Here is a 24,895-nt window from a genome sequence, read left to right as displayed (position 1 = left end):
TTAGGTATCAGCTCCTTGAGGGAGAGCCTGTGCCCTTTGTCACTGAATCTTGAAAGCCTCTCATGATGTCAGTGCACAGTGTGCACCAGTGAATGTTTGCTGAGTGAATGGATGAGCTGTTGAAGTGAAACAGAGCTGGACTTCAACACGCTGGCTCTGAGGAAGCTGCTTCCCATCCCCCTGGGCTCTCAGGCAGCCTGCCGGGGAGGGAGGCAGGTTGGAGAGCCACCAGCATATTGATGCTGAGGAGGGAATGTCCTTACCCAGGGGGTTCCCTGGAGGAGGGGGGGAGGGGCCCGGGGCTGGGGGTGGGGCGGGAGTGCTGGAGATAAGATTGCAGGGCAGGAGGAAGAGTGAACTCGGGAGAAGGGGCGAGCTTCAGAGGTAGGGGTACTAGGGGAGACATGTCAACACGGGGAAGGCATTCAACAGGGACAGAAGCTTCCAGAATGGAGAGGAGGACATATTTAAAAAGCTTTAGGATTTTTCAATTAAAACATCATTAGCAATTTGATATAAACGAGGATGGCTTCAGGGGAAATACGGGTTTTCTCCCCCCCCCCCTCTCTCTCTCTCTGTCTGTCTGTCTCTCAGAAGGTGATTATAAGCTTTTAATGCCTTGCAGCCAGAGACCACCAGGAACAACATGTACAGTTGAACAGACTGAGTTTAGTGCTCCTTGCAGAATAGGGGAGGGCACACCATGGGGAATCATGGCACATGTCAGTAAGCTGATGTTATAAAAGGAATCATTGACAATACTGGGGTCTATCCTGATTCTGGCTCAGGTTTAAGGAGGCGGGGCTTTTCTCTGGGTTGGATGCTGTCAGGAAGTGGGGATATTCTGTAGTTGGGGATCTCAATAAGTCTATCACTAGGAAGGGCAGACCAGAGCCAGGCTAAGTCTGTCGTTGATAAAGAAGTTGCAGTCACTCCTATCAGCCGGGAGAGAGGGATGCACCCTACACTGCGAGTTGCAGAGTGGGTCTGTGTTCAGCCTGTGTTCGGCTTGTGTACACCAAGGCCCGGCTCTGAGTGCCAGGCCGGCTCCTGGATGTCAGAGGATGCCTTTCCTTTCTTGAGGCCTGAGGAGGGAATGATGCTAATAGGCAGTCATTTCCTTTTGGATTTTCAGGCTTTACAAGGACTTTGGAATCATGGATCAGTAGGTCTGGGTCCCCGCTTTGTGCACCCATACTCTCCAGAATCTTTGGCACAAAGTACAGTCTCAGTAAGTGATAAAAGGAAGGGCTTTTGCTGGGGCAAAATTTTAATCATGGTCAGCCAGTAGGGAATAAAAAGCCTAAATAGACCAGTGTGGTGAAACTGTGGATGTTTAAATTTTTTTTTCTTTGAACTTATCTGCATTTTCTAATTTTTTTACGGTGAGCTTATATTATTTGGGTAACCATATATAAAGAAATAATACAAGTTTACCTCCAAAATAACAAATATAAAGAGGAAGGACAACGCTGCTGAGGCAGGTGGAATAAATCTCTTCTAAGGACTGAAGGAAAATTCTGAATTACAGCTCCCGTGTCTCCTCCTGTGTGAGGACGTGCCTGGCTCCCTTAACTTGATGGGTGTATGTGGCATCATAATGATTTGTTTAAGTACTTATGCCCCGCCCGCATTCCCACTGGAAGCTTCTTGAGGACAGCAACCATGACAATTTTTTGTTTTTCATAACATCTAACAATGCTTGGCATAAAGCAAATAACTCTGTAAATGTTTGCTGAATAATTACCTTAAACATTACACATTTGAAAAATCTCTGCCTTTCCTGAAAATTTTTCTTTAAACCTGAACTTTTGCTAGGAAACAGCGTGAGGCAGTGTGGCTGTAAACAAAGCAGTGTTCCTTGCACTGACCTCAGGTTGAAAAAAATACATGTGTCATTGCATTAAGAAATCTGAAAACTGTTCACAAATTTCCATTGAAACACTGATGAGTCCCCTGAAATGCCCTTGGGACATAAACGAGGTTCACCGTGAATCCCGAGGTCCTAAGTAATTGCGAGCACGTACCCAGTTGAGTCCTGCAGACACGTCTGAGCACAGACGAGGACCAGGGGTTTCTCATCCCAGTCTGGGGTGGGGGTGGACAGGTGCTAGGGTGTATACTCCCCATTGGTTTACAAGTGGAAGATGGCTAGGTTTGTTCACCAGCGGTAGAAAATTAAGAAGTGAATTCATTTAACATTCAGCGCTCAACAAGCATTACTGAGTGTCTACCGTGGGGCAGGGCGAGCTAGATCTTGGGATGTATCAGTCAACAGGGCGAAGATCGCTGCTTCACTGAAGCCTACGTGGCAGTGAAGGGGAGAGACAATAAGTACAAGATATAATAAATAAGTTTGATGCCATGTTAGAAGGTGGCAAATGCTGTAGGGAAAAAAAAACCCTAAAATTAGGGCAGGGTAAGATTACATGGTTGGGCGGAGGGGGAAAGGCAGATTGCAGTTAAGTCAGGCAGGCCTCACTGAGAAGGTAATGTTATAGCAAAGGCCGATAAGATATTCTGTGGGATTGTCTTAAATGTCACCAAGTGATTTTAAAGACAAACATGATGGGTTTGTGAACTGCTTTTAGAGGTGATCAAGCCAAAGGATAGAAGCAATTTCACAATAGACAGAAAACTTGGAAGGAACTAGAGGAAGTTAGTCTTTTGCAAAGATTATTATCAGGCAGTCTGGAAAGAGCTGCAGACCCAGCCTGTATCCCTCAGGATCATGTAAAAGGAGTCCTGCTAAAAATGTTAGTGAATGTGGTATTTATAGACTGAGGATGAGAAATAATGTTTGAATTTATGCTCTGATACTGGTTTCCTTATCTGTACATTAGCAACAAAGCCAAGAAAGTTAGCTTGACAAATCGTACATTAGTTGTAAGAGGCAGGATTTGAATCCAAATCTCCGGCTGGACTCACAGCCCAAGGCTGGTTCCATTATACCAAATACATTCTTTTTGTGTGTGTGTGAGCTTCTTTTATTAGATAATGATACAGGAAAATCTGGAGGGGAAAAATTATCATTCCACCTCCCTCACACAACTATTTTTATTTTTGTCTACCAAATACATTCTTAAATTTTAAAAAAATCAAACATTAAAAACCCTCAGTAACCACAGCTTCAGTAAATAAGATGTTCACTGCTGCCCTAATTCCCTGAACTCCTAGGAAAGAGCACGCACTTTTCAGAGCCCTTATAAGATGAAAGTGGCAAGTGTGAAGCTGACGTGAGCACGTCAGCGTGGTCACTGCTGGTCCAGTTGCGTGCACAGGTCGCAGTGGAGGCGGGGCAGAGAGAATATGGGCGTGTGCGTATATGCATTGGCCTGTGAGCTTTTTGGCAGAACCTCTTCAAACGCACACATCGATTATTTAGCAAGGCCAGATGGCAGGCTTAACGGCAGACAGTAATCGCGCCCTGTAGTGCCCCCAAAGGGTGCATGCCATTTATAAACCATGCTGGAATTTTCTGTTGTTGGGTTGATGGAAGTGGATATAACCAAAGGCAAATGTTTTATGTCAGGAGGAGAGGGGTCAGGCTTACAGTCGGAGCAGAAAACCTTGGCTGCCTTCTGCCAGGCTCAGCAGTTTGTCTGCTGTTCATCACCTTGAGAACAGTCAAGGGTAGCGAGTGTGGCTGTGTTCTCCAAGGGCCATTGAATCATGGTGGTGGCCAGTGTTTTTATTTCATTCAAACCCAGACTCTTAGGAATTCTTTAATCCTTTGTAGTAATGACTGGTGAAAGTTTATTTAAACTGTGAGATGGAGAGAGAGAAAAAGTTTAGTAAGCAAATTCATATAATGAATGAGGTGTATAACCTACCTAGATATCTTTGTAGCACTTTAGGAATACCTTTTAATGTGAGGTGATGGAAATGTTAATTACCTTGATACTGATGATTATTGCACAATGTGTGTGTGTGTGTGTGTGTGTATACATATATAGGCTGTGTGTGTATATATATCTCAAAGCATTGAGTTATATTCTTTAAATATATACAATTTTTATTTGCCAAGTATACCGCAGTTAATCTGGGGAAAAAAGAATACCTTTCATACCCAAATACTGTATAAATTGTGGGTCAGACCTAGCAAAAATCTTCCCTTGGCTATCCTTGATTGCTCAGTAACTTGTATTCCTAAATGTCCTTCCAATCTGAAATGCAGATTTTTTATTACTTCAGACTAAGCAAGTCAAAATTGACTAATACTCAGAATTGGGTTTTACCATATCCATTTTCATTGATGAAGTGAAAAATAACGAATGGTGTGTTTTATTTGAATGTGCCCAGTGATAACTTTTGCTAGCTAAAGACATCTGTTTTCCCCGTGGCTATTTTGGAGTTTACATTTCAGTTTAGCAGTTGCAACTGCTGCTCCTGACATCCCTGGGTTTTGTAATTTATACACAAAGAGAGCTGAATTAGGATGCTCTGGGAAAATCACCCAGGAACCCCCAATCTTGATTCAAGCTCTCACTAACTATCCAGCAAGGGAAGGAGCTGAAGCCCTCCTGGGGCAGTGGCTGGCAAAAGTGTCCCTAAGTGACCCTGACAGCAGACAAGATGAAGGAGGATGACAAAGAGCCCACTCATGGGGCCACAGTAAAATTTCTTGCTGCTGGCTCTAGGTGGGTCCGACTACTTTTTTAATTTCCTAAAGAATGGTGTTTTAGACGAGTGCTGTTTATCCTGAGATGATTGAACATAGATTTAAACAGCCTTCTTTTTAGTTCTCAGGGCTATATACATTTTCCCCCTTGACAGCTTTATCTAGTCCAAAGTCAAAACACCAAGATTTATGCTAGGAAAGAATTTGACATTGAGTTCTTTTAGATGCCCATAGAAGTACATCTTCTACTCAAGCTGCTAGACAGTTTGCTGGATTGCCCCATATTTTGAAGGACAAAGCCTATGTTCGGATCTAAATAATTACTTGGAGAGCAAAGCTGTTGTAAATACACATAAATTACCATTTTTATTTTTGCTTGTGAAGTATTATTTCGTGCCACCTATTCTTCCAACTTTATTTTCACATTTGAAGAATCAGTTGTTTAATGTAATAATTCATATAGATTTCCATAATCATGTTTGTAAGAGTGGGGATTCATTAATATTAATTAGCACATATCGTGCTTTGTCCCCCGTGTGTATATCTGGAACGTTATACAGGACACAGGGGAGTTGCTGGCAAGATAAGGCAGTTTCACATCCTGTCCATAAATAGCTTGTAATATAGACATACTAGTCCAATCCTAGGAGAGAATGACCAAAACACATTTACAGAAAAAACAAAAACTCCGTGGAATGACATTCCCCCATCTCCTCTGAGGCCTTGCTCAAAAATTTTGCCCTCTTTCCCGTATCATCAGCCTCTTCCTCTTCATGATCCCCTCCTCCTCACGATCCCCTCCTCCTCGGAGCTTAAACACGCCCAAGCCACTAGACGATGAGCAGGAACTCCATCTGTGCCTGCAAGTCCTGCTGTAACCACCAGTATCCCTCACACTCCAGCTTCTTGAAAGAGGTGTGTGTGTTCTCAGGCTTCACTCCTAACCCCGCCGTCTGGCCTTTACTGCCCAGACTACGGACCCAGTCATCCTCTGGGTCATCAATTACCCAGTAGGTGCCAACCAATCCAGAGGACCCTGGTCCTCACCCCACCTGGCTTCCCTGCTCCTTCTCAGTTTCCTTAATGAGTTCCTGAACTTCCCGTGGGTAAATTCTGGGGTTAGCAGTGATTCTGCTCTGGGGCTTCTTTTTATATTGTCCCTACTGATCTCACTCACACCTGTGATTTTCATCTCCTGGACTGTGTCCGTGCTTACTCGGAGAGTCAGTAATGCAAAGTGGTCAAAAGCATAGAGTTTGAAGCTGTATACCCCTGGCTTCCAATTCCTAATTTGGTGCTTTCTAGCTATCGTTCAAAATCTCGATTCCCTAACTATAAAATAAGAAAACAGTAGTTCTGACCTTTTTGGTCATCCCATACCATTTCCAAGAGCCTGGCACAATATTCTATGCCCAGAAGGAACACAGTGAAATTATTTAAGGATTAAATGCAGTGATGATGTGCATGGCACAGTGGCTGGCACGTAAGTACTCCATGAATGGTAGCTATGGCTGTTATTACCGGGCACTGACATTTGAATTCCATAAGTACCTTGAACTCAATATATTCTAAAATGAACTTGACGCTTCCCCCAAACTGAACCCCTTTATTGCAGTTCTAATCAGTGGCATGTTCAACCCAGTCACTAAACAGAGACCTAGGTCATATTTCTTTCCTCATTCCTTTCTTTCATCCATGTCTATACTCTATGTGTCTAAAACCAATTTATATACCTTCTTAATATCTTTTAAACTGATTCTTTTCTTTCTGCACCCAGAGCCATTCCTTTGGCTCAGGTCTTCTATACATTTATCAGAATGTTCTTCAACACAAACCTCATTTTTTTCTCACAGCCTCAAACCCTGTAACTGCCTCCATTTGCCCTGCTTAGGCTGATGTTCAGGGCCCTCCATGATCTGACCCTGCCTGTCACTCCGACCTCATCTGTTCATGTAGAGAGCTCCTACCATACTCCCCACCTCACCTGACACCAAACTCTGTACTTCAGCTGTGAAAAGCACTGTCTTCATTAAACATGCCTGTCCTGTCCTCTGTCTCTGTAGCTTACATATGGCAGTTTCTTTCCCTGGAATATACTCCACATTACCTCCTCCTTCAACTTACTGAGGACATTGCACTCATCCTTAAAGATCCAGTTCAAGTCTCTCCTCCATCATCTGTGTTTTTTATCACTAATCCACCTTCTACTTATTAACTGAGTTTAGTTCACCATACTGCACTGTCATGTGTTAACTTCTGCATGTATTTCCTCCTGCACTTTGAAACCCTTGATCAAGCAGAAACTGGACCATTTTTATATTCCCAGAATCTGGCACAGTGCCTGGCACTTTGTAGGTACTCAAATATTAGCGGAGGAAATGAATGAACCACATAGAGTAGGTATACCTTTCCCAGATTATCTAATTACTATTACTTATTTAATTGCCAGCCAACCTTCACCTCCTGCACCCCTAGAACTGTTTTTGCAATCATATTTAAGCAGTATGCACTCCTCCGCATTGATGGACTTTATTAGGAATTGCCCTACAAACTCTCACTTGGATGGCTATTATTTCAAATGATGTTTATTGCATTGCTCAGTGTCCCCTTTTTAAGAAACCACAGGAGAAATTTCTCTCTGTATCTGAAATAGCCATCCTTCTCCTGAGCAATATGTGTACTTTTCATGTTACAAACTCTTCAGTTTCTATAACTTGACAGCTTCAGAACCAAACTTAAGATGTCAGAGCATGCATCTTGCATACTTGTCTCAACTGGATGCATTTTTTTCTGACCCTGATTTGTTATTACCCTTTTCCACTTTATTGTCTTGCTCGACTGTCTGTCTCTGTGAGCTGCCTTTAGAACAAGGAGAATTGTACAATTTACCTTTAGGTACGTAAGGAAAAGTAAAGTAAAATGAAGACAGTAACATATGCCCAAGTGATTAAGAGGGGGTGGGAACAGAGGAGAGCATTAGAACATTAGAATTTTCTAACAGCAATGGTTGAAGCAATAATATCTTACTTATGTTATCAGCAGCCAATCAACTAACATTTTTGGAGCAACTGTGTGCCAGACATTGTGCTAGGCTTTGGGTTGCAGAGATATGCAAGTTAGAGTCTCTACTCACAGGAATTTACAGTCTTATCAGCTCTAATTTCTACCCCAGCATTTAGGATTATGACAGATACGGAGAGGATACCTTCCTCGAAAGCTTCTCCAGTCCCAGCCCACAAGAAATTTACTTTTAATTAGAATATAGACAAGCTTCTATGGCATATGCCTCAAACTGCAGGTGTCTTCAGTGGCTAGAAGTATATTTATTTCTCAGTCATAAAGCAGTTCAGAGGTAGATGGTCCAGGGCTGGCGGGGGCTCTACTGTGTACAGCACATGGCTTCCAGGTCCAGGGGCCATGTCCTAGCAGCAGGAAGGGTAGGGGCCAGGAAGCATGCCCGTGTGTTTAAAGGGCATGAACCGGCTCTGAAAGTGATGCAGGTCACCTCCCTATGGGCAGAACTTAATTTCTTTGTCACAGGAAGCTGCAGGGGACAGGGAGAAATATACCTCTACCTGGGGGCTGTAATCCAGGTAAAGTAAAGAAGGGGAGAATAGGTACTGGTAGACGTCTAGCAAATTTCTGCCAACATCTGCAACATCATTTCTTCTTTTTTTTGTTCTTCTTATTAGTAGGTATTACTATTGTTGTTGTTATTATTTGATGATGATGATGGTGATCCTAATGATTTTTCTTCCCATCTCTGCTTGTTATTTAAAGGCAATAGAGGGAGAAGGTATAGCTTAGTGGTAGAGTGCGTGCTTAGCATACACGAGGTCCTGGGTTCAATCCCCAGTACCTCCTCTAAAATAAATCAATAAACAAAAAACATGATTACCTCCTCCCCACCCTCCAAACAAGGCAATAGGTCAATTGCTACAGGTCAATTTATAGCTTCACTTCTTTTCTTCTGCCCCTTCTATGAACTCCATCTATTCAAGTTCTCAAAGGTCTAAGATTTTTAAAAAATTATTACACAGTGATATTTTTAAAAATAACAATTCACCAACAGTTCAGATGATATATTGTTTTACATTCTGATTTTTCACCTAAAACTTTTATTCCTATCATAGGCAAAGTTTTAAAAAAATATATGGACCAGAAAAGGTGAGGGCATGAGGATGGCAAGACAATGAATGAGTCACAAGTTTTACTGTTTAAGATCTCAGTATTGACAGCTCCTAGAGGAGGAAAGTCTTACCTGAAAGGGTTCTCTGTTCCCCTGGTTACAGGTTATAAAGATATACTTTAATTTTGCTCCTATTCCATTTATTTTAGAATATGAGTGATGATAAGTTGTTACAAGACACAAATCAAATTGAGATGGGAAATAGGAGAGGAAGGGAAGAGAAAAATACTTTCTAACATTGCTGGTCCTGTGTGTAATTTAGCTGTCTCTAAATATTAAGTAATCTTTTATATTGATCATCAGTATATTCCTGAGCACAGGGAGAACTATTTTCATTCTAAATTTATAACATTTTTGGAAGCTTAATTATCATACTTGAAGGTCAAATGGTGCTTTATTGCAATAAAATACAAAAAGTAATAAAGAAATTATTCCTGGGGAGATGAAAGTCTAGGTTCATAGCTCATTAAATGGTAACTTCGCAGACCGTGTCTAATTTGTCATATTTAGCTTTGGAAGTTCCATGCATTTGAATTTCAAATTAGGGGAAGAGATACCTGAGGCAAAACTACCTTAGGGCCTTTGAATTCCAAAATGATTCAGGAGCTATAGTCCCCATGACATAATACCTTTATTTGTGAGAAGTGCTTGTCATCACATATGTAGTGCTTGCCTGACTCAGAGGCTTTAAAAACAAAAAGCAATCAATAATATTAACACAAAGCTTGTTAACCACTCCCTCAATTCGTTTTCAGACATTCCTTCCTTTTTCTGCCCAGCGTACTGAAATCTCCATCCTTTGCACTGAATCATTTATTGAACGAGTTGGCCAAAATATATTTTGGAGTCACATAATTACTTAAAAGTTTCCTTCCAAAATAAGTCAGTTGAAAGAAAAACACTTTTGTTAAAAGAACAACCTTTGGGGGAGTTAAACACAACCCTATTCTTTCTAAAGCGCCTGTTCTAGGCTGCTGTGTGTCTCATGAGACGCTGGCGGCCTCAACTTCTGAAAGAGCATGAACACAGAAATACTGTTTAAGAAATGAAGTTTTGCTTTACTTTCAGCATGTAATTTGTCTCTTGGACAAATTGAATTGATGATAGGAAGGATTTCTGATTCAATCTAATGTTGAGAAGCCGTAGAATGATCCATGTTTAATGGAGCTAAAAACACCCAAGATTTAAGCTATTAAGATGCAGTTAAGGAAAGTGTGGCTGTGAGCACCAAGATCCAAAGGAAATCATGAAATCATCTGCTTCCTGTTTAAGTTCACAGAAATTTTCTGATCTTCCGCTTCTTTCTGCAAAGTTCAGTTCGTGCTCTCTTGCTAATATCGTAAAGACAAATTATTAATTGTAACCTGTGAGATTCTCTAAATAATTGGAGATAATAGAGAAAATGTATTTAGTAAACGAAAGGTAATATTCACAGAGTAACTCTATCTAGTGCCAAGCAATAGATATTTAACATTAGCTGTGTTTAAAAGTTTGGAAAGGGATTGATAACTAGTTATTTCCATGTCATACTGAGGGTTAGAGTAACTCACACTGAGTGGAAAATGATGAAATACTTTTAAAAACTCACCCCTCAAAAAAGTAAAGACTCTGCTTAGTAATAACCTGCAGCTCCTGCAACTCCACAGCCAGCACCGGCACACAGGTGTGTTCACAGACGTGGGCTAGTGCTTTTTTTCATTTGCTCAACAAAGTGTCAGCACACCCTTTTTGTACTTGTAGTTTAAACAGATAAATAATAACTTGTTGAAAGAAACCAGGTAGCATATTTTTCTTTGAAAATTTTGCCACCAGATTTACTTGTTTTCATGTTAGGCCTCCTCAATTTTAAAAAATTTTTTATTTTAGTGTAGTTGATTTACAGTGTTAGTTTTAGGTGCACAGCAAAGTGATTCTGTTAGACATATACATGCATATATATTTTCTTTCAGATTCTTTTCCATTATAGGCTATTACATGAAATTGAATATAGTTCCCCGTGCTATACAGTAGGTCCTTGTTGTTTATCTATTTTGTATATAAGAATGTGTATCTGTTAATCCCCAGCCCCTAATTTATCCCTCCCCAGAGCTGAGTCTCTTTACAGCTGTTTCACATAATCATTGCTCACCTTTGCTATTCCTGGCATAATTGTATTTATCAAATTTACATTTAGTACAAGTTCTTATATTCATTCAAGGCAATTCCAGTCTCCTGCGATAACCCACAGAGACTAGTAAACCATTTCAAGAACAGCACAGCTGAATAAATAGGAAGCTCTACAAGGAATGTATTTTTCAAACAAATTTTAAAGCATCTTCTAAAAACAATGATTCAGGTTTTTGTTTTTATTTTCAACTATATTAGCTTATCAGTTTTTAAAAAATCCATTCTTGTCCTCTTTATATAGTTCGTGAAATCTTAGTAAAATTACATACGTAGTGTTCAGGTCACTTAATAGTACCCTAGCATCTAGGAAAATGTTTGGTTAAGCAGAGATCTGGAATATCACCGAAGCATTTCATTATTGATGTAAAACTTTGTATTCTACCAAAGCAAATAACCTTGATGGGTCCTGCTAGAAAATTTGGAGGACAAATAAATTTTAAGTGGCACTATCACAAATATTGAAAGGAATCTGGGAAAACAAATTATTAGCGCACATTTGTGAGTGATTTTAGCTTTTAAGAACATTTATTACTTATCTAGTATGAAAAGACTATATTATGCTTAAAACATTAAAAATTTCTCCAATTTTCTCTCGTTTATTGGCTCTCAGGAGATATTTGGCTAGTGAAACTACATAGATCCTTATTTTTTAAAATGCTTCCTGGGAAAATTGCTACCAGTTTGTGTTGATAATCTTAAAGTTCTAAAGGTATTTGGCTTTTTCAACTAAAAATAACTCAAAATATGCCATGCCTTCATTTCTAATCCTTTGCTGGAAGCATGCTTTTAAAAACATGGACGCTTTAGTGAGATTCTATCGTGATTCTTATACTATGTTGACTTGCTTTTACTTTATTTTTTTAATTGAAATGTAGTCAGTTTATTTTTTTAGCATTTTTTATTGAGTTATAGTCATTTTACAACGTTGTGTCAAATTCCAGTGTAGAGCACAATTTTTAAATTATACATGAACACACATATATTCATTGTCACATTTTTTTCGCTATGAGCTACCACAAGATCTTGTATCTATTTCCCTGTGCTATGCAGTATAGTCTTGCTTCTCTACTCTGCATATGCCTGTCAGTATCTACAAATTTTGAAATCCCAGTCTGTTTATTTTTTAAAGCAAAGTAGAACCTTCATTTTAACTTGCCTGTTTAGCGTTTCATATTTTATCTGTGGTTTTGACAAAGCTGACTTGTTTTGACAGCATTCAGCATACCCCTTAAGTTTTCAAGGTACAACTTAAGTTCAATGACCAACTGAGTCATTGATTTACTTGAACTAATCAAGCTTTATAAAGGACATAGTTTCTGTAATTTCTGTGGGTCTCAGTGACATAAAGTTTGTGGATAAAGATTGCAGAGATGAGTTCATATTTTGAATGAGATCCAGACTTCACTGGAACATGAATCTGTTAACCCTTTATTTGTTCTATTAACACAGATAGTGATGTTGTCATCTTGCCTAAGATTAGTAACCAATTACTAGATACTCAGAATTATGAGTTGGGTTTATTTGTCTATTGCCAGTACTCATGGAACTCCTTGGTGTGATCCATGATTGGTTTCTAATATTTGCACTGTTTATCAAAGTGTATAAATTATTGGTAGAAACTTCATGTTAAGCTGAATTGCCCCAACATTTATAGGAAAATAAATTATTTCATAAAAATTCAAGGGTTTGTATAAACCAAAATGGGAAGTCTTGATATTTTTCTCAGAAGTTATTTTTTTTTCTGTAGTGTAGGATGTACAACTAATTACTTTTGTGAATCTAGGAATATTCAGATTTGTTAACAGTTCTGTGTTAGGATAGAAAACGAGTCCCTCACAGTGTAAAATGCTTTATGTGCCATCTCCTGGGTCTCACCAGTGAAGATTAATCAGGACCATGTTATGAAGCTTCCCCCTCAGTCATCTCTCTGGGCACAGAATCATTCCAGGCTGTCTTCCCCTCTCTCCAGTTCAGTCCCCTCAGATAAGCAGCAGGATCCTCACTCCCAGTGTGTCCTCCCTTGTGTCTCCTGGGGTCAGTCGTCTGACCTGGTCTTCTTACCATGATGTGGAGGCACCTGGAAGAAACTAGGATGTCTTATACTTCTGTTAAAGGTGTGTTCTATCCTGTTTTCTCCAAAGCCAAAGCTTACATATTTTTAGGAACCTTTTTGTTCTCTCTCATTCTTGGAAACAAAGCTCCCCAGTGTAAGCCATTTGGCAACTTCATGTAGTAGCTAGTGTCAGTCATGCAATTTCAGATTCAAAGGAGCTAGGAAATTGGACCAAAGTGGGCAGTGGGGTGGGAGCAGTCTAGAGTCCTAGAGTAACAGACCAACAAAATGTTGAGGTAAAAACAATCAAAAAATCTAGAAAGGTGAGTCAGTTCAATGGCAAAGGAGCAGGAAAGATATACTTGGAGATATGCCACTGGGTAAGCACTGGAAGGTTGACAAATTAGGACCTCTCTGAAGTGTGCATTTAGTAAATGAAAGAGTAAAGACCTTTTTGCCAAATTCACATAGTTCAGGATCTTAGTAATTCATCCACGTCAGTAATATGAGGCAAAGCAGGTACTATCCAAGTGGGAGTGTAATAAATGATGTTGAACTATACTGTACTTCTTCAGGCTACTTATTCGAATTTTTCTGTGGTACATTTATTCTGATAAATGTAGAAAAGGTGGTGAACTTCCTACAGGCTTAGAAAATTCTTTTATACTACATAAAACTAGATTAATATAGTTACTTGTTTAGAGATGATTAAAACAAGCTCCCTAGGCCTATTACTTTCACTAGGTTTTGTATTTACATCGTACACATGTAAATATTTTTCAAGGAAATTTCTACTTTTCCTTTCCCTCAGTTAAATGTGTCCTGTGTTCCTCTCTTTGAGGAAATAATGTTTAGTTATCTTGGACATGGGATTTTTTTTTAATTGAGTCTTCCTAACTAGTGATTTAAAACATGATTTAAATTTGTTGAGCTAAATTAAACCCAACTGGACATTAATTGGGTGTTTAAATTACCCAGACTACTTATACTGAAGGACTTTTTGACAACAGTATGAGTATGTGTTGGCATTTTTCAAAGGTTTGGATCTTTAATTATTTATTTTCCAAAATATAATAAAACATATTACAACTGAGAAGGAGAGTAGCTTTCCATTCAATTAAGGATTTATTGAGAATCTTTTACCAGCTTAGATTGGTGTCTTGAATGAGTCTATTTCATGCTTTTGAAGAACTTGTGTCTTCTTGGGAGAAAAGATACATACTTAATACAGAGAACAGTTCTGCATGCTGTAAAAATAAGGGCTGGATTGTGGGATTAAGACAATGGTTTTTGAAGTTGGCTTTCTATCAGAGTCAGCTGAGGAGGTTTTAAAAATACAAATTCTGAGTTTCCATTCACAGAGATTCTGACTCAGAGTGTGATTTCTAAATGGTCCCTCCCTGATAATTGTATTGGAGGTGGTTCAGTGAAAGATGCCATGTGCCAAAATAATTTATGAAACAGAGATATCAGTCTGGATAGACTCTTTAGATTAAAGTAGATTAAAACATAATGTTCTCTTTATTGCATCCCGGCCTTAGTCACCAGAGGCATTTAAAACCAAGTAGGCAACTTAATTGATGTTGCTGCACATACTTTGTTACACTTACCTAACCATTGTATTAACTAGTAAATATATCTAAATGATCATTGCCATAAATTTTACACCTAATTTAACTTATTTCCCAATCTTTTTCAAGTTACATATTTTATAAAGATCAGTATTACTCCTCCCCTTCTTAAGAATTTATCCCATGAATACAGAGAACCCCTTTTGTAAGGTAGCTAATATGAGACATAGTAAACTACCATGATACCTTAAGAAACACAGCAAACAAATGAACAAAAAATCCCTTTGGTCCAAGTCCCTTCTTAGATGCTACAAGATTTCATTTTTTGTCCTTGCAGTGAACCTTCTTGAAAAAATCGTCCACACAGTACTTAAGAGAGTGGTCTCTAAGGCCAGATTCCCTGGGTTCTTCTTACAGACCCTGCTTAGCACAGTGTCTTGGATGTTCTCAGTAGCTAACAGCTTTTTTAGGATTGTTTTGGTCTCTTCTTTAACCCTCTTCTCTCTTAAAACTCTCTCCTTTCCTTACTTCCATAATGAAATGCACTCTTTTTTGGTCTCCTTTGCTAGCTCCTGTCCTTCTCCTAGGCCCTTCTATGCACATTTACATCTTCATTTCACTTTTTGTATTTCCTACATTGTCTCTGAGTGACATTGTGGTCTTCTTCCATGTCCTCACCACCTCCTGTGTGATCTTTCCCTAATTCATGTCCAGTGAAGATCTCCCTCCTAGCTCATGTTCAGCACTGTCTAACAGATGTATAATGTGAGACATAGGCATAATTTTAAATATTCTAGTAGCCACATTTAAAAACAAAACCAAAAAAAAAAAGATAAACTTAATAATGTAGCTTATTTAACACAGAAAATATAAAATATTAAACATTTCAATTTAATATAGTCAATATAAAATTAGTGAGATATTTTACATCTTTTGTATTAATTATCTGAAATCTGGTGTATATGTGCTTACAGCACATCTTAAGCAGTGGGATACTTGTCTGTATTAAGATTTTGTAAATTTTACAGTTGAAAACTAGAGTCACATATCCAAATATTCTACACTTACTTAAACGTCTTCCAGCAACTGAAATGAATATCAAAAAATTAGGTTTCTTGAATGTCCACATCCACCTTGACGGAGTTTGCCCATCTTTTTTTAGAAAAGCTGATTTAACTTTGATACAAAAACGTATCTGTTTCAAAACTATGTCTGTCCAAGTAAATTCATTTACTCTTGTGTCAACCAAGTATTACTCACATGGGGTTCACAGGGATATTACATAAATTGAAAAGCAACTCCAAAATTATCAATATCAACAAGATATTCTTCAAATTTGGGGGGAAGTTTTTTGCAGACAATTTAGAAAATTGTCAATTGCAATTAAAATCTGCATGTTGATCATATTAGGAAAATATGTAAAATCATTTATTTGTTATGTTAGAGGTTTCAGTTTCAACATGAAGTCTCTTAACTTCTCCAACAACTCTGCAAGTAAACTCTTGTTACCCTTGAAGCTTCAGATTCATCTCACTCACATGCAGTGTGATGTCGATGAGGGAACATGCATCCTTCTGCCATTTTTTTTGTCATTGATTATTGAATAACTGGCAGTGGTTCTTTTTGTTTCCAAAAAATCTTGAATTAGAGTTAAAGTTAAGTGAATCTTTGTAAAGCTCTTCCACAACTTAACCAGTAAGCATTGGTATAAAACACAAAAGCATTAAATTTTTCTTCTGGTTTTTTTTTTTTTTAACTTCCATAACCTTGTGATGAATCAGCGCATTTACATGTATCTACTAACAACTGTGAGCATGACACTTCCCATAGAATCTGTATCAAAAAACTGAGCCCAAGTATTGTTCATATGTATAATATGTTGGTATGCAGCAATAAGACAAGCATCACTCTCTAGTTTTAAAATGCTGTTGAGTCTGGATTTTTCATCTAACATAACTGAAGCACTGACCATCATGGTAAAAACTAATTTTTTAAATATCTAGCTGAAGTTTTTCTTTAATATAAAAGATTTTTAAAGAGCTGTCATGAGTTCTAATTTTTAGATAGTGAATTGACAATATTTCTTCATAGATTTGAAAGTCCCTTTTGATAAGAAAAATAACCGAAGTATTCATTGGGCAATGTCCCTTATTTCCTAACTCCTGTCAGAGTGCCCTTTCTTAAAATGCATATTTGAACATCCACTCCTTTGCTGGTAAATGTTCAGGAGGTCGTGCTTTCATGGTAAAGTCCAAATTCCCTAATGTTCAGTTCCATAAACTTGGCCTCCCAATCCTCCCAACCTCACTTTTCCACCCCCTTCTCTTAAGCTGTCATCCAGTCTTGCCAGAATTGTTGTGGTTCTTCAAAAAGGTCGTTCTTTCTGACGTCTCTATACCATTTCACTTTTACCCCAGAAAGAAGCAACTCTTCCCTCCCTTATCCCTACCTATCTTCCTCCGACTGGTCTTTCAAAACTCAGCAGAGGAGTCATCTTCTCTGGGAAGCCTCTCCTGATGCCCTTCTTTTCCTGGGCAGCCTGAAATGAATATCCCTCCCTCGCCCTCCTTCCCACCCCGGCACCTCTGAACACTCTACCATAGCACTTGTTACACTGTGTTGTAGTGTCTCTGCTAGATGATAAGCTCTCTGAAGAAAAGTACGGTGCTTTTTGTCTTTGTACCCCACACCCCCAACAGCCCATGGCATGGTGTGGGTGCTCACATCACATTATATTGTGTGTTTCAAGGGACACCTTACTAATCTTGAGTAATAAATCACTGTCCTGTGTGTAAGGGGTTCTGCTCTTCACTTTAGAAGGAATGCATGGCTTTTAAATAAAACAACTAAAAAGTGAGTTGGACGTCTTATTTTAGGATAGTGATTTGCATTTTCTTCTTACTCCACTAAAAAGTTTCTAGCCATTTAATTTGTTTAGTATGACCTCAGTTTTGTAATTGTATTTGTGACTGTTTATTGGATTTTTGCTCCTGTAGCTAATCAGTCATTTTTCACTTTTTCTCTCTCGGTCCAGCTCCCACAGAGGCCACTGTGCACCCACATCTAGGTAAGTGTTTAAGACCCAGATGTCACTAACCTTGGTACTCGATCTGCTTGTTTAACTCGTCTGCAGTGTGAGCACATGATGCAGAAGTGAGGATATTCTCTGCCCTCGCTGGTTCGCTGGTCATTCACTGAAATCAGACTCAGGTCCAGATTACACTTGAACCTCACCAAGGAGGTAGTCACGCTGCCCTGCTGGGGCTAATGGAAGGACTTTCAAACCTGTTAGTATGTTCATCCTTGGGATCCTGTTGAGCGTGATCTTTTGACATAGTGTTCTAATGCTGCATTTTCCCCAGAGCCTCTCCCCATCATCAATAGCAGGGCCTGGAGGCCACGGATAAGGAGCTGAGTGTGAAAGAATTGAGTCATTTCAAATTTGTGATATAGAGCTTTGCAACGTAGAACTGAGTTGCAAAAAAAGAGACATAATTTGGATGTTTCTTTAAAAATTGAAATGAAGTTATATAAATAACTAAATGCTTTGTTTCATGACACCATGTAAAGTTGCCACCTGTCATTTTTCTCATGATCTTTTCATCCTGCTCTGCACTTGGTGGGCCCCAGGTCTCGAGGCAGGGTTGTAGAGTAGATAAGGATGCAGGTTCTGGAGCCAAACTACCTGGATATATCTCACCTTCACCACTTGCTAGCAACATGATATTGAGCAACTTACTTAACCTCTCTGTGCCTCAGTTTTCTCGTCTATAAAATGGAAGTAATAATAGTACCAACCTCCTATGGTTGTTGTGAGGATTAAATGAATTCGTGTTTGTAAAGTATATAGTCAGTGATATAATAGTGTTTGGAAAGAAAGAAATACGTGAACAAACAACCATTGAGGCTTACCCATGCCTTGGTAAAAAAAACCTCTAGAAAGCAAATGATCTTTAAGAGTTAAATTTCTCATGTATGACAGTGAAGACTTATTGTAAAAGCAATTTCCTGCACTACACTATTAAGAATGAACAGAAACCATCCTAGCCAGCTCCCGCCTTTTAGATGCCTCTCACTGTGGGGCTTGCAGGTGGGTCAGTGTTTGTCTCTTGGGCTTTCCCTTTCAACCTATAAATCCAATTAATTTACTTTTCACGTTGGTAAGTCTGCCCGGAGAAGCTCTACTTTTATGTGATGCTGCAGCTTGGGGCTCCTCTTCTTTGGCAGATGAACACGAGCACTTAGAAGCCTGCCTTCCGGCAGCCAAGGCAGGCTGGTGACCTGCAGTGGCCCAGCCGAGTCCCCGCCAGGTTGGGTATTTGAGAGGCTGCACCCTGAAGGCATTTCAGGCACTGCATCTAATCGCTCAGCGGAATCATTAAATCACTCCCACACACAGAAGACATCACAGAATTCTCTCCGGTGTAAATCCATATTCTCCCTGTTGTCGTGCCTAAGGCTTCGAGTCTGAACAGCCATTCCTCTCGACCCATGCTGATTCACTGGTTCCCCAGACTTCGTTATGTGCTCACCTGCTGACCTCCCTGGTATAAACAGGAGGCGAGGCTGGCTGCAGGTGGCGACGTCACCAGAGAGAATTTGGAAGTCTGCTTCCTGATGAGGGGAGGTGATTTTAATTACTCAGTGAGTCTAATGAGTTATATTCAAGCGAGCCAAAGAAGAAAAGTAAAAATATCACTTCTGAAAGAAAAAAATTTGTGGTTATTTTTTATGAATCAGATCTCAAAAAGCATGTGTAAACTAGTTCAAACAAAATTGTACAGGCCCAGAGAATTTATATTAGCCAAACCAAATTTCCCAAGCAAACCATGGGAATCAGATAAGAAGGATTTTAAGCACTAAATTCATTTTTTACAACTCGAGTAGCCGTAAGTATCATTTCTCATTAAAAATTACACTTACATTGTAACTGGCCATCAAGTTTTTACTTGTCCACCCTCTCTTCAGTAGAAATACCACATACTCCACAGTTTATGAAAACATTCTTTGCTCTTGGCCTACCCAAAGTTCTTCTAGTGCTTAAAAATAAGTATTGAATACAATCTCGAGTGTAATGATAATATATTTAAGACTAGGGGCGGCTCCCTGGCATTCCTCCTGACTTCTAACATAACTTTATTTGGGAGTTTTACTTATTCCAGTAGATAATTTCTCCTAAGCAGCTCTGAGGGGAAAAAATGTTAACAATTTGAAACATGGTAAACCAAAAATGACTGAATATAGGAAATGAGAGACAGCAAACCAGGGCAAGAGGGGCAGTAGGAGAGAGAAGAGGAAATGGGTAAGTAAATATCAGCAAGCTTAGCTGACAATAAATATGCAGATGCTTTAAAGTGAGTTAGATCCTGAATCTGTTCTGGGCGAGTCGAGCCATGAGAGGCAAGTCCTGTGTGGCCTCCCCTTGTAGATTAGCGTTGACTGGTGACACCTTGGGAGGGTTCTCTTTGGGGGCTCTGGTTTACAGTCTTCTAAACAGCAGAGTTACTCTTTCCCTTTGTAGTTTAGGGGCAAAGTAAATATAATCAGCTGCTCATTTAAAATTCAGTTTGAATTTAAAATAGTTATTTCTCATACATGCAGCACGTTGACCCTTTTACGTAGCAAATCTATTGTTTAGTATATTTCTTTTCTAAATGCTTTTTTTTTCTTTTAGCTGAACTGCATAGTGACAGTATTATCCTACGAGATGACTTTGACTCCTACCACCAACAGGAATTGAACCCAAACATATGGTAAGTTATAGGAACATGCCTCACTTTGGTTTGTATAATGCAAAACAATGATGATAATAATAATAATTATAATAATAATGACGATGATGATGAGGATGAGGATGAGGATGATACCGACTGCTTCCATGGAGCTGTTACATAGAATCACATTGCTCTTAAGCACTAAGGTATCAGTGAATTTGTTCAGCTAGGGAACTGGGCTTGATGTCACCTGCAGAATGTCTATTTTTTGACTTCTTTAGGAATTGAATCTAGGTGCTCTTCAGAGCCATGGGCTTGGTCAGTTGTTTTTTTCAGTTGTACAAGTTCTTTTGTAGAAAACATTATGCTTTATGTCTAATGATTGCTTTTGTATCAAACAAAGAAGGGAAATGGTTTGTCTGAAATGATAGATAATTTGAGTCATACTTTCAAATAACTTCTACATTATTGGGTTACCTCATTATTTATACTGCAGTCTTTCCTCCCAAGGCTCTTTAGAGGCAACTCCTTGGGATTTCTGAGGGCAAAGAAATAGTGAACCAAAATGCGTTCATTAAAAAACTTGTTGAATACATAAATGGATGCATTAATTTGCTGGCAGTTTGTTGTATTTTTGCTGACTTTGGAGTGCTGGGTCTACCAACCCAGAGCTACAGTCAATCCACATAATTTGAGGGAATACCTGACTGTGGACATCTGGGTACTAAATGTTTTTGTATACACAATTAAGAGTTCAAGAGAAATTAGAAGCTCTAAGGTAATCAAGTTGCAACCAAAATCTAAGCAATACTTATGACCTGAAAGAAAATAACCATTTCATCTTCAAATGTCAGCATATGGTATTCATTTGTTTTTTTTCTTATTATCACTGTTCAATAAAAAATACCAAGCAATAATTAATTTACTTGTATAGTACATTAAAAAGGGATATGGTTAACAGGGGTACTGGGGATTGAACCCAGGACCTCACACATGCTAGGCAGGCACTCTACTGCTGAGCTATACCCTCCCCCTTCTAAACACGTATTTTTAAAAAACTTATACTCCAGGATATAAATCCTTAATTGTAGTAGAGGTCTACAAATGACATACTGCAGTTCCTAAAGAGGAGAGATGACTCTGGTGGGAGTTTCTTGGAGAAAGTGGTCCTTGACCTGAGAGCCGAAGATAACATATAGATTTAGAAAATGTTGGTGTTTAAATACTAGACAGAGAAACTTTTATGTCTTTTCTAGAAAGAAATATGAATCTAGGTAGTATAAATATACAAAAAAATCCAACTAGACAGAGAAATAAAGTCTCATAATTGATACACCATTTAAAGAAATAATTTATCAACAAAATTTCACTTCCTTCTGAGCATATCCTCGATATAAGTTTCTTAAAATAAATTGAAAATCTTTAATAAGAAAAAGCCAAAAGAAACTTTCTAAGCACCACTTTTACCCAGGAAAAATTCTCCACTTCTCCCAAAACATTTGGCTTTTTTATAGCCCATTAATACAGATGTTATCAGATGATTTGTTTCTTCCAAGGCAAGTTCATTTCTGTCAAGCTAATTCATTTTCTTCAGTGAGTTTTCTTGACAAATACAAAATGTGACTTTTATGTGGTAGAAATTCTGTTGTTTTTAAAATCAATAAAATGTGATTGATTTTGCTTCACCCATTTTCATGACTGATCTGATATATGCTTTCTTGACCAACGTTATGGATTTTGTGTCCCTTTTACTTAAGTGATGGTTTTTCCTACTGTTTAAAAAAATCTTTTATTAACTTTAAATAGCCACACACTTCTGTCTTCTATCGAATATGCTTCGAAGTAATTTTACTTTATCTTTTATTGCCCACAGTCTCCTTCATCTGGCCTCTTTAGGATAAAAAATTTTATAAACTTTTAAAAACCTGTGAAACTCTCATCATTTGAGAGATGGCTTTGTTGAACAAAAGGTGGTAGAGGTTCTGAGATCAGGCTGGTCTTGTTTGACTCTCAGGCTAGCCCCTTGCCAGCTGGTACCCGGGAAAAGCATAAAATTTGCTTTACCTCTGTAAGCCCCATTTCCTTGTCAGTAAAAGGAATAAAAGGGAGACGAATGCTGTTCTTACAGCGCTGTTTTTGAGCTTCATGAGCCTGAAAAGGTCTGGCACCAAGCCTGCTGCTCAGTACAAAGCAGTTCCCTCCCACCTCCCGTATTCTCTCTCTGTCCTTCCCTAGCTTTCTGTCTGCCTCCCTCCCTCCCTTCTTCCCTTTCTTTCTTCCTCCTGAAGTGTATTTGCACATTGGTCTACTAATCTCCCCTAAGCCCAGAGATGACCTCAAATCATTATTATTAAAATAATCTTCAGCCAATATATGTCAGTGAGTCCCCACATTTTCCCTCATTGCATTTGGATGAAAAACAGACTTCAGATTAAATGTATCTGTATTATATAATATATGGAATATGTACTAATGAAAATATGGCAGAATCATAGAGAAGGGGGAAACGAGGGTATTAGATGCCTCAAGCCCCTTAAAAATAGACATCAGCTCCCTAAAGTTAGATGCCAATACAATCAGATATCCCAGTGAAATATTTCCAATAAAGTTACAAAACTCTACTTTGTTTTGGAACCTCACCGGCAATTTCACTCTCCTAAAATCTCTGTTTTCTTGGTTGACACATGAGTTTTGTCCCTTATGATATTGTCTTTGATTTTCTTTACCCCACGGAATTAGGCACCACTGGGCAGTTTTGTGGCAACCAGGAAGGAGAATCCTTGCCGACAACTCCACAGCTCTGTGCCACTCGCTGCCACACACCACCAGAAAGAAGCCAGGGGCCTGGGGGCACTGCTTTTGGCCAAATTCCTGTGACTCAATCCATCACTAAATAATTTGCCACTAAAGAAAAACGTGCTACTTTTATGAGCGGGTTTCTTCCGTGGGGTTTGAAAAGTACCATATGCATTATTTAACTTGTCATTTTTAAGGACAGGCAAAAGGAGAAATTAAGAAACTGAACTCACATCTATGCAATTATGGGGAGAGAGATCAGTTTGAAAGTTAATCACTCACAACTTGTTTGCTTCCATTGACTTCATCTACTAAAATCAGTTTTTTTCCACCCCATGTCATGTAACTTGATATCCAAGTTTGTCAAAACTTGAGATCCATGTATTTCACAGTACAAATTTACCTCAATAAAATATTTCAACATAGTGAGAAAGACAATGAGAAAAGTTAAGAAATAGGAGACATTTCTGATTTGTAACTTGGAGTTACAAAGAGTTCAGAGAGAGAGAAAGCTAAAGGAGTTAAGAAGTGAATAAATGTTTAAAAACAATTTAAGTTTTCTTAAGAAGTGTCTTTACCCTCTAAGTAGTTACAAAGTCAAGGAGGAATCTTTGTTTTGCTTAACAGATTATCCCTTTAATGCTTGTTTCCTGAAGATCACAGACGGCATCCAGAGCTGTAATATCACGAGGCTCTGATGTTCTAGGGGGAAATGTGGGGCTGTTAGAAAACATAATGATAAATGGCAACCAGAAGACAACAGATGTTTCCCCTCCAGCATGATAATAACAGCAGAGATGTCCTATTCAGCAGAGATCAGGGAGGAACAAGAGTCAACCCTCAGAAGAAGCATCTTAGATGAGCAAGTAAAGTGTGTGGTGCCAACAGGGATACGAGACATCAAGAAGAAAGACGCAGATGAAATCGTCTCAGATCCTGTGGTGCAGGAAGACCTCTGTCAGTTGATCATACAGAAAGCCCACATTGTGCAGCTAAGGAAGCTAATGCAGTGGCTGGCGTTCCACAGGGTTGCTTAAATCCAGGAAAGAGGAGAACATTTCCATTTTTTATGTGTAAAGATCATAGTACAGGACTAGAGAAATCAGGATCACAGACTGCTGCATCTTGTGTTCTCTTGAAAGTACTAATTTATTGGAGCAATTATTCCAAAATGGACCAAGAAATTGGTGTTTTGGCTTATTAAAGTTTATTTTCTTTGAGAAGAATAATTGTCTGAACAAAGACTCTAAAAAGACTGGAACTGTCATGTGGGGAGTGTGAGTTATTCTAGCTGAAGCTTCATCTACTCAGTGGTGAACAGCTTAGCCCGTAAGAGAAAAGTCAGGTGAACAGTAAAACTACTTCAAAGCTCATTAGTGTCTCGGAACCCCCACAGAAGACAGCACAGGGGACTCCATTGAGTAGATAAGTGTGAGAACCACAATTCCAGTTCATTCAGAAAAAAACTAAGCCTGATAAACAATGTCATTGGGAAAAAACTGAATAAAGGTGCATCCACTTTGCTCAGTGTGCAACTGGCCTGTGGGCCGTAAGCCTGGAAGGCAGTGCTGGGCGAAGGGGAGCACTCACCGTGGACCTGAAAGGCTCCACGCCACTGCTGAAGAATTTCCAAGGGATTTTTTTGGTAATGATGATCACTTGGAAGGCATATCACCTAACAGGCTTACCCACAGAACACGGCACATAAACCTTACAGTTTTTCAAGAGCAGGTGACTAAGGGAGATTGTGAATAGATGAGAAAAGCCAGGCAAATACGCATTTTC

General features: G+C 39.0%; 1 protein-coding gene across 1 annotated transcript in view; it reads left to right on the top strand.

Annotated features, from left to right (window-relative positions):
* Positions 1-24,895, top strand: part of RELN (reelin) — a 444,588-nt gene that overhangs the window by 191,081 nt on the left and 228,612 nt on the right. The window contains exons 5-6 of the mRNA XM_010946673.3: positions 17,635-17,667; positions 20,275-20,353. Coding sequence (XP_010944975.2) covers positions 17,635-17,667; positions 20,275-20,353 — 112 coding nt within the window. The remainder of the gene's footprint in view (positions 1-17,634; positions 17,668-20,274; positions 20,354-24,895) is intronic.

The sequence above is a fragment of the Camelus bactrianus genome, chromosome 7 (genome assembly GCF_048773025.1).
Source record: "Camelus bactrianus isolate YW-2024 breed Bactrian camel chromosome 7, ASM4877302v1, whole genome shotgun sequence".
In the NCBI taxonomy this organism is placed as follows: Eukaryota; Metazoa; Chordata; class Mammalia; order Artiodactyla; family Camelidae; genus Camelus; species Camelus bactrianus.
This window is presented reverse-complemented; position numbering and strand designations above follow the sequence as displayed.